Here is a 9765-nt window from a genome sequence, read left to right on the forward strand (position 1 = left end):
TTCTGTGTGGAGTTTGCATGTACATGCATGTATGGGATTTACCGGGTACTCTAGTTTCTTCCCACAGTCCTAAAACATGTTTCATAGGTTAACTGGTGCCTCTGAATTTCCCCTTGGTGTGGCCCTACAACAAACTGGCAACCTCTTTTCGAAAAGCCCAAAAGAGATTCAGCAGGCTGTGAATATGTATCTATGAAACTGTAAATTAACATTTAATTTTTCATGTTCTAAAGCCACTGTATTTATTGAATTAAATTATTAAGTTGTATGTTGGCTTGAAACATGCAGTTTCTTTGCTGTCCTGTAGATGGCGACAATGCACCTTTTCTCTTTCAGCGGAAACAGGAAGTGCGATCAGAAGTCTCTGGGATGTGGTTGAGTACGGCGGTGGCAGCGATTCTAGCCATCTGTCTTGCTATTTATTACGAGCAGAGGAAACCAGTTGATGACAGGTCGGGTTTCTCTTCAGAAATTGTATGACGTTTACAACTTTACTGTTGCGAAGGTACGTCAGATAAACTGGTCTGGAGCGTTTAACTTTTATTAGGAGGCACGCGAGGAAGCCTGTCATCAATGATTTTTAGCACTTCTTTTTAAAATGAATAAATTATTCACACAAATCATCCACAGTTTGCGCAATGTAATTTTTTGTATCCGCACCTTAGAAGCACTTAGAAACGTGTATTTAGTTATTTTAAAAAAAGTCTTAAAGTGGGAACGCTAGCCTAATCAAAATGTCTTAGTTTCAGCAAACCGAAAGTTACATCCTAACAGTCCAGTGCCGGGGGGATCCCCCCCCCATGTTAAAAAAAAAATCAGAACGAAATTCCATATATAGTATATTTTTTCCTTGTCCAGACCCACACTGTAGGCAAATTTCATCTGCTAAAAGAAATAAAATAGAAATAGTACAGTGTACTGACAAATAAAAATGCGTTATTAAAATATGTGAATAAAGTTATGTATGTGAAACCAAACACAAGTCTCTTCATACCTGAATTTATATCATTTTTAACGAGCATTTAGATCATCATTTCTGTAAACATTTTAGCGCTCCTATGGAAAGAGGGACGGAGCAGCATGGTACTCCCTTTGTCACGTGTTTAGGCATCAGCAATGACTTGTTGCTGTAATGTATTTTCTGCCACATCAGCATTCTTTGTTTTTTTCTTAAATAACTTGATAGTGAGATGTATGTTATTTTTTAATAAAGATGTTAAAGCTATCAATCACTTAAATCAAATTGGAATGCATATGTCAACTTGTTTCAATATAGGATACATTTAGTAAAAATTCTGATTTTATGAATGTAGACAAACGCACCTGTAGAAATCTTAGTGTTGCAACTGTGTTTAAGGAAAACCAAATAAAAAAACCTCATGAATCCCTTTTCTTCTCTTCTTCCTCCTCGTCTGCAGTATGTCCTCCGCTTTTCACCGTCATGTCATTTGGGAGTCACAGGGGCTTGTGGCCTACCTTCATCCTCGACCGTGGACCCCCGGCTCAGTGATCCTGGAGAGCAGCACTCCCAGTCGACCTGGAGGGAGCATCTTCCAGCTGGAGGAGTCGGAGTATCTGTCCTGGCTGCTGGGTGCCAGAGCCGTGGCTGCGCTGCTGTGTGACAGGCTGGCTGTCCAGAGATGTGCGCTGGTCAGCAGACCTCACAAAGACGGGCCCGCTCAGGTAACAACTCATGTGCTGTGAACAAACAGGCCTCTGAAGTGAGGATAGTTATGCAGATTATAGTTATCCATACTACACTGACCAAGAATCAGCTCCCAAGTTTATTAATCGTCACAAAATAAGCTTTTGAATTCTTCATTTCTTTAATACAAAATATTTGATTTAAATAATGGTGTACATCAGTAACATTTATCTCAATATTTTGACAGTTTCTGTCACTTAGTGTCTAACATTAAAGACCCACTCTGGTAATTTTTTGATCTTTTTTAAAGGTGTTCCCAGTGGTCTTTTAAATAGGATAATGTCATTTTAAGACAAAATCCAAAAACCTGCGTTGTTTTCTAGGCTATCGTTTTTGCAGTAATCCATTGGAAATTCACCTCGGAATTGTGGGCTGGACTGTTGGCACGGAGCAACCCCTGCCCCCACTTCCCATCACACAGCAGCTCCCTGATCTGCTCCATTCTGATGCATCCACTTGTAGACGACTAGATCCATGTACTTCTGTACGAATGGAAAGTGCAGATATTGATTGCCATTTTTGTTGCACTGCTAATTTTAGTTTGGGTTATGAGGGGCTGTAAGCTAGTGGGAAAGTGTAAACAGAGAGCTTTCAGTAAAGGGGAGGGGGGAGACCAATCTCGACTTACTAAGGACGTTTAGTTCCAACTTGGGGATGGACTTATTGTTTGATTCATTTTGTTGGAACCAGAAGCAAAGCATTTTGGGTGACGTCACACGCCATCTGTCCAGCTATATTATACAGTCAGTGCTCAGAGGTGAATTCCTAATGAACTATTGCTGCTCTGCTGAAACTATGTCCATGAAAACGACACAGTTATATTTTGGTTTTGTCTTAAATGGCATAATCATAATTATAAGATTTCTGGGAGCGCTTATAAAATAGATCAAAATATGATCGGAGTGGGACTTTAAGATCAAATGTAGCATTCAGGGCATAAAAGGAAATCCCCGTTTGTCAAAAACACTGAAGTCCACCCCGGCTGACGGATGCTTCTTTGCTGTTGTTTCAAAAGATTCGCATCCTCCCTCTTCACGGTCTGGATGCAGAGTGGCGCCCTCACCTCGCTGGAGAAGAGGAGCACAACGCCTACGACCCCGGTTACTGCACCTCCAAGACTGCAGCTCGATGGAGTGACTCCAGCCTCACGGACATCCAGACCAGGATCCGATCCAAACTCCCATTCCAAGATGCTCAACCTAATCTCACTTTCCTTGGGGATGATCCCGCTCATCCTGGGCTTTTTTCGCGCATTGTCCGTGGGGAGGAGCAGCATTGGAGGGTCTGGGAGGATACAGATCATGTGGCTTTTCTCACCCCTTTCCCCAACTCCCCAGGCTTCACAGTGCTCGTCCCACGTCGACCTCTAACGTCCGACATATTCAAACTGGAAAAAAGCCATTATGAAGGGTTGGTGCTGGCTGCCAAGAAGGTGGCTGGTCTCCTTGAGGAGGGTTTGGGTGCCCGGGGGGTGGGGCTTATTTTTGAAGGTTTTGAGATTGATTACGCTCATGCCAAGTTGATCCCACTTTTACCACGTCTATCAGGGACAACAGAAAACCCCACTAAATGCCAGCCTCCCCAGTTTCACCCCACTTATCCTGGATATGTGACATCAGAGGATGGACCGGAGGCCAGCTCAGAAACTTTAGGAGAGATGCACTGTAAAATTATTGATGCATAATTCTGTTAGAAATAAATCTATTGTGTTTTAAAAAACGTTCATTGTGATTTCTCACCTTGGTTCAAGACGAGTATAACCTTCAATATACTACCTTACTTTTAAGTATTAGTAGGACAATAAATGAAAATAATAATGATAACAATAATTAATAATAATGCTATTGGTTATAATGAATAAGAATTATATTTACAGCATTCTGGGGTAGGATATATGTTTAAAATATTTCCACCATTTAACCCCTATCTTAGATGACCCCACCCTTACATTGATGTGTTCTCCCTACCATGACAAAGGTGGATAAAGGTGGAAAGATTTCATGTAATCCATGGACACCAGTGAGGTTCACAAATCATTGAAGAAAAAAGGTTCAGAGCACTGTCTAGTGGGTCTAGATGACCCAACTCCCAATGTTAAAGTGCCTAGGATAGCACAAGGGTTAAACTTGATTCATGTTGATTATGCCTGCAGCACAATGCCAACGTTAATAGCTTTCAGTGCTTCACGTGAACACTCGAATATTAAAAACGTACAAATACAAACTACAATTAACACACCTACAACTTGAAATTATGCAGATTCAAACTAACTAGAATTTAAAACTTACAAATGTTTAAACAGTATGCACCAATCGCATGATATTACAAATATGATTATGCTGTTTTTAGCCAAAACCAAAAAACCGGTGTCGTTTTCCCTACAGAGCGGCATGAGTTCATTTGAAATTCACCTCTGAGTTGTTAGCAGGACTTTTGTCAGGGAGAATCCTTGTGAATCTGCTTCTCATTTACAACAATTTGAATAAAGCAAAACTCAGAAATGCAATTTTAATCCCAATTGTCTTTATAAATGTCCTCCATGATCAGAAAAATGCTATTTGAACATGTTGATATCTTATGATAATATTTTTTTTCGAACATTGTAAAAGAAAGAAAAGAGACTAGATTAAAAAAAGAAAAGAAACAAGAAATATCTGAAAGGAAGTGAGAAAAAGAGAAATCCTTCTATAAATTCTCACACTTATGCCCTAGGGCCTAGACCAAACTTATAACTACACCCAGAGTACCCACTACCTATGAAAGCTGTTTTCCCTCCCTTATGAGTACACTTTCAGATAACAATTACAATTACACATATAGATAAATATACACATAGAAACAAACACAGATGCATTTATCTAAAAACACTTTTGTTTTCATTTAAATCCTATTTCCCCAACACACCCAAGTGCACCCCCACAACATTTACAGATAAATCACTGTTTATTAATCCCCTTTCTATATATTTTTTCCTAAACACATTTATGTTCGGACAGTGTTAAAAATGTAAACTGGGTTTTCCACAGCCTTGCTCCACATATTGATACAAAAAAAAACTTTTTTGTTTGTTTGTGTATGACAAATTTACTTTTTTGAATATTATTTGAGCTGTAAAGTATTTTAACAAATCAAAAAGTTTGAGTTCTTTTGACTGTATAAATAACTTGTATGATTGAGGTAACTTACTTTGTGAATAATTTCTATTGCTCTTATTTTTTCTTGTTGCAATTATTCCACCACACTTCTATGCAATAGGAAAAATGATGGCAGAATAAATGCGCAACATAATTTCTTTTGAACTGAGATGCTTCTGGACAATTTAGTTTGCAGATATCTAACGGGCTTTCCGGTTTAGTTTGTCATCAATGATAACCCAGAGAAATGTATTCATGAATTATTTAAAGCTTCACTCCATTTCTGTGCATGTCAACATTTATATTTTTTTCACGATGATTACCGAACAGCATCATTTTTGTTTTACATATGTTTAGTGAAAGCTTAATTACATCATAGATTGTCTATTTCCTATGTTACAAACAGCATAAACGGAGTGGGTCTTTAAAAATGTTTTCATGAATTTTCCAGGACAAGGCTAATTTCTTGTATAAAGTTTCTCCTCTCAGATCGACCCGCAGCACCTACCTTCCACTCTCTCCATCTTTGTGATGTACAAGAGGGGCTCAATGCTGCAGCTTAGATCCATGATGGAGAACACGCTGATACTGATCTTACAGAAGTAATCGACAAACGTGTAGTACGACACAAAGGGCATGAGCGCCACAGGTGGCAGGTAGTTCACCACAATGATGCCCAGATTGATCAACACTATCCGTAAGGCTTTCTTTTTCACAGGGTGCATCGCCTCTTTTCCTGCCACAGAGCGGCGAAGCACCCAGATGATGGAAATGTTGCAGTACAGCATGACTGCAAAAGCAAAAAGGATAACGCCACTGAAGATTTCTGCCACACTCAAGACTCCCAAAATGGACTTGGTGAGCCCGTGTGCCAGGAGGAGGCCCCAAACCAGCACCGACACGCAGACGCGGGCCATGCCGTCTCGGTAAGTGGTGAATAAAACAGGGTGGACGACAGCCATGTAACGGTCCAAACAGATGCACACCTGCAGTTTCACACAGAACAAAGCACATCACCTGAAACAGCTTTTGTTTTTATCAGCAGTTTAGTTATCTAACATGTCAAATGTTGCACAAAAGGCCAAAAAAAGGTTAACCATATTTATTTGTTGAGATGTTAAGGCATTGATTTGGTTGTGCATAAAAATGTGCACCAGATAACTGACATAATAAAAGACAGACAGTAAAAATACCTTCAATTTTTGGATTTAGTTTTAATTCAGTGGACTTTTGAGAAACTTTTCTCGGTTATGTTTCTGCTTTTTTTTGTTGTGCACCTTTTAGTTTACCTTGTGAACTTCAAATTTTCTCAGTCATTTAAGATCCCCTTTCCCCCCCAGTGGGCTCATTTACATGGACAAAAAAATGTTGTAGCAGACAAAAAACTCTAAAATGTAATGTTTTTTTAAAAGAATATTTTTATTATTTTATTTCATTTTTATATTTAACCATTTTAAAAATGTTTTAGCAATAGCTATCTTATTTTGGCTGTAAAAGGTCTTTATAGGATTTATAAATTAACATTAATATCACGGCACACATTTTGTCATTTCAAGATCTTTTTTTTTAATAGATTTTTGGCTCTTTTATCTATACTCACTATAGTGGACCGCTTGATTACTCACATTAACAATAAGAAAATGTAAATAAATAAATAAAAGATAGTGAGGACTAAACATGCTGTCCTCAAAGTGTTGATCTGACGCTCCAGGTAAAAAAGACGCACACTGTCACATGCACACACACGAACACAAACTTGCACAAAAGGAAAAAAAAAGTTTATTTTTCAATCCATAAATGCTTAGGGGTTCTTGCATTTCTTTCACTGTAGTCCAATTATGTCTCTGCAACTATTTAACAAAAAAAACTGTGTGTGAATGACAAACTGTTAAAATTGCTTCAATCTCTGAGACTTACAGTTGCAAATACTTCACATATGTTTCAAATGATATTGTGTACCATTTTCTCAGTGGCTGGATGGCTCAGTTGGCTGTGTGCAGGACTCGTGCATGGAAAAACCCTGTACAATTGAAGACCCTACACGCCACTGACTAACTATGTAGCCAAGAGGGGGGCTCAAGTCTGGGTCTCTGTGCCAGTCCCCAGCCCGGATAAAACTCAGGATTGTCTCAGGAACGGCATCTAGACTAAAAATCTTTGGCAAACCACCTGTGTCAATCAGTGAGAACTGAATTGCTGTGGCAAACCCTGAAGGGATATGCCGAAAGGTAAGCAACAGATCATGCACCTTTTTCAGCTAAATATATAGACAAAAATTGTTTATTTAACCTATTGTGATGATCAGCATATGTATCGCTATCCTTTGTCGGTGCAGTCACGGTCGGTGCCGGCTCAGCTAAGCGCCACGTAACAAATAGTCAGCTTATTGTGAAAAAAAAAAAAGCGATCTAAACTGAAAAAATAACAAGAATAAAGTACTAAAAACTGATTGAATATTTCTTTCTTTTGTTAGTGACCATGGTATAAGCGGGATAATGGCCTTCAAAGTGTATAATATCAGAAATGAATGCCCTTCGCTGAAGCAACATGACATACATTTTTGATACCATGTTATCAAAACAGAGCTTACTGGTACTAAAGTCCAAAAACCAAAACAAAATGTGATTTGAAAAAAAAATCAATCAAACTTTATGCCAGTTATGTTGAAAAAAATCTATTATGAAAAAAAAGTCTTCATAAAACTAGAAAATTGCTTCAACTATATTCACTTTTTGTCTTCATTTAATAATTTCCCAAATTTTGTGGCGCTGAAATGTTTTTTGCTGTTACATAAACCAACAAAATATTAGCAGTACACCAAGTTTTATTTTTGATCCATCAATAAGTTGTTTTGAGGCATTTCATTACCCATTGGCATAAATTATGGAATAATATGAATATCAGGATCAAGAGATGTCTAGGTTTTGTTTTTATCAGCTATTGGCCTGTAGAAACAGAAAGGATTTTGCTTTCAAGGCCAAGCTAAATTACAGAAAATATAAAACTGAAGTGGGTGGATGCATATTTGTATCAGTAGGGGTTAAGGGGTCAAATATTCTTCTTCCTATTTCCCATTACTGAAACTTACACCAGGTAAATTATGATGATATCATATCTTTAAAAATATGATAATAGCTTTAACAAACATGGTAAATTATATTATAGATTAGTATATTTAATAAATGTATATTTGTCAGCCTGCTGTTTTTTCAGTTTCTTCTTGTAGAAAATTAGATTCAAACTGGTAGATGAACTTACGAGAAAGAGTGGTCCCACATCCTTCATCCCGTATGCAAATCTTACAAAGTAAAAGATGCGATCGTCATGCAGCACTAGTCGGTTGACCATGTCTAGGGGTGTCATCAAGCTGAAGGAGGCATCCAGCAGTGCAAGGTTGAGGATGAAGATGTCCGAGGTGGAAGCGTCATTTTTTCTGGTGATGATCTGCCAGATGACCAGTATGTTACATGGCGCTCCCATTGCGAAGTTGAACACCTTGACCCCGAAGTAGAACACAAACCCATAAGGGGCCACAGAACATTCTGGATGCTCGTACCACGGCAAAGGGGCCTTGAGGTTGGTGGAGTTGGCGTAAATGGTTCTGTTGTACATTTCAGGACAAAGTTCGATGGTGGTGGAAGAAGCTGGGACACAGAAGAAGAAAGTTCAGTTCAATCTGACTCATATGCCATACTGAGTCAGTGTTTGTATTTCATATTTGCAATTGGTAATTTGTAGAAAAGTATCAATCATATCAAAGATCTCACCTTCTCAGTCCTTTGGCCTACTTTCTGTCAGCGGATCCCTGGAACCAGCTCCCAAAGACCAGAACGCATGCAAGCCAGTTATCTGCAGCCTGTTCCAAACATTTTCTTACCCACACTGTTCTGTTTTCAGAGACTGGATTGCTTGGACATACGTGAAGGGTGTGTTGAAATAGAGTTAATGAAGCTGACTAGTGAAGCAAAACTAAAAAGGGGCAAATGTTATCTCATAACCCCGCCTTTGAACCTCTCTTTGTTAAAAAAAAACATGCTTTATTTAGAAAAGCCCTGTTGTAATTGGCTTATTAAATTGCCATTGCGTCTGGTTTTTGTTCTCATATTCCCAGTTGTAGGACTCTAAAGATTTTATGTTATTTTCCCAGAGCAGCTGGTCCATTGTTGTTGGTCCATTTGTGTCTGGTGCAGTTCATGCTGGGGTGCAAAAAGCCTGAAATAAGGTCTTCTCTCATGGGTGTGAAATCTGCAGTAGCACGTAATATAACTTCACCTCACTGAGGCAGCAATGTTCTGTAAACAAGTGATGCAAGGCCAGCAAATGAGAAATCTACTGCAAGATATGACTGAACTGTTAAGAAACTAAACTCTGTTGGGGAAAAACACTAAGCACAGAGTGTGTTGTTTGTTTCCTTTTGCTTTTGTTGTTATGTCCTTAATGTTTGCCAGAACAACTGCACAATACAGGACAATGTAGTTTGGATCGCTTGAACAAAACGTTTCTTTTTTCAAATAGTGGGAAAATGCAAAACTGACCACATTTCTGACACGTGTTTTGATTTTGTTAGGGATTTTAAAATATATTTTGATTTATTATTGATGTCATCTTTTTTTTTTCCGGGGGGGGGGTTAGGGTTAATTTGTTTAGTCTAACTGTTCAGCTCTAGGAAATAGAATGCTGTCATTACACTTTCCACACTTTGATGAATATTTTATTTAAAATCTGACAGGTAGATGCTTTGTCTCCAGCATATGGGCTCCCAGAAGAGCAGGCTTGCTAGTTTGAACATCTCTGTCGAACGCATCCACCAAGAAACTAACTTTGCAGTCTGTCTGACCTTTGCCATAGATCAAATATGGATAGGTCACTTACCTCACAGAAGGTGACCCTTCCCACTTTTGTCTGCTCCTTCTAACCCCACTTTGG

At 38.6% G+C, this 9765-nt stretch overlaps 2 protein-coding genes across 4 annotated transcripts; one reads left to right on the top strand and one right to left on the bottom strand.

Annotated features, from left to right (window-relative positions):
* The first annotated feature begins 319 nt into the window (after window positions 1-319).
* On the top strand, window positions 320-3424 carry LOC101172136 (uncharacterized). Of its 2 annotated transcripts, none has more exons than XM_011478317.4 (3): window positions 320-452; window positions 1419-1683; window positions 2721-3424. In XM_011478317.4, exons 1-3 carry the CDS (start codon window positions 370-372, stop codon window positions 3387-3389), a joined length of 1017 nt encoding a protein of 338 aa, XP_011476619.1. In that variant the 5' UTR covers window positions 320-369; the 3' UTR covers window positions 3390-3424. The 2 variants fall into 2 exon arrangements, with proteins under 2 accessions (XP_011476619.1, XP_004066116.1); XM_004066068.5 differs by having other exon boundaries at window positions 342-505.
* A 1758-nt stretch (window positions 3425-5182) lies between these two features.
* On the bottom strand, window positions 5183-8733 carry LOC144990909 (uncharacterized). 2 transcript variants are annotated; one of them, XM_078944110.1, is made up of 3 exons: window positions 8607-8733; window positions 8098-8483; window positions 5183-5825 (listed from the first exon to the last, which is right to left on the bottom strand). In XM_078944110.1, the coding sequence occupies exons 2-3, from the start codon at window positions 8449-8451 to the stop codon at window positions 5325-5327; spliced, it is 855 nt and encodes a 284-aa protein (XP_078800236.1). In that variant the 5' UTR covers window positions 8452-8483; window positions 8607-8733; the 3' UTR covers window positions 5183-5324. The 2 variants fall into 2 exon arrangements, with proteins under 2 accessions (XP_078800236.1, XP_078800238.1); XM_078944112.1 differs by lacking the exon at window positions 8607-8733 and having other exon boundaries at window positions 8098-8599.
* Window positions 8734-9765: the final 1032 nt, after the last annotated feature.

The sequence above is a fragment of the Oryzias latipes genome, chromosome 1 (assembly GCF_053564925.1).
Source record: "Oryzias latipes strain Hd-rR chromosome 1, Olatipes_Hd-rR_3.1".
Taxonomy (NCBI): Eukaryota; Metazoa; Chordata; class Actinopteri; order Beloniformes; family Adrianichthyidae; genus Oryzias; species Oryzias latipes.

Coding starts and splice junctions, on each gene's coding strand:
- LOC101172136 (XM_011478317.4), top strand. CDS start 370: ATGTGGTTGAGTACGGCGGTGGCAGCGATTCTAGCCATCTGTCTTGCT. Junction 453..1,418: donor AGGAAACCAGTTGATGACAG/GTCGGGTTTCTC, acceptor CCTCGTCTGCAG/TATGTCCTCCGCTTTTCACC. Junction 1,684..2,720: donor ACAAAGACGGGCCCGCTCAG/GTAACAACTCAT, acceptor TTGTTTCAAAAG/ATTCGCATCCTCCCTCTTCA.
- LOC144990909 (XM_078944110.1), bottom strand. CDS start 8,451: ATGTACAACAGAACCATTTACGCCAACTCCACCAACCTCAAGGCCCCT. Junction 5,826..8,097: donor ATGTGGGACCACTCTTTCTC/GTAAGTTCATCT, acceptor GTGAAACTGCAG/GTGTGCATCTGTTTGGACCG.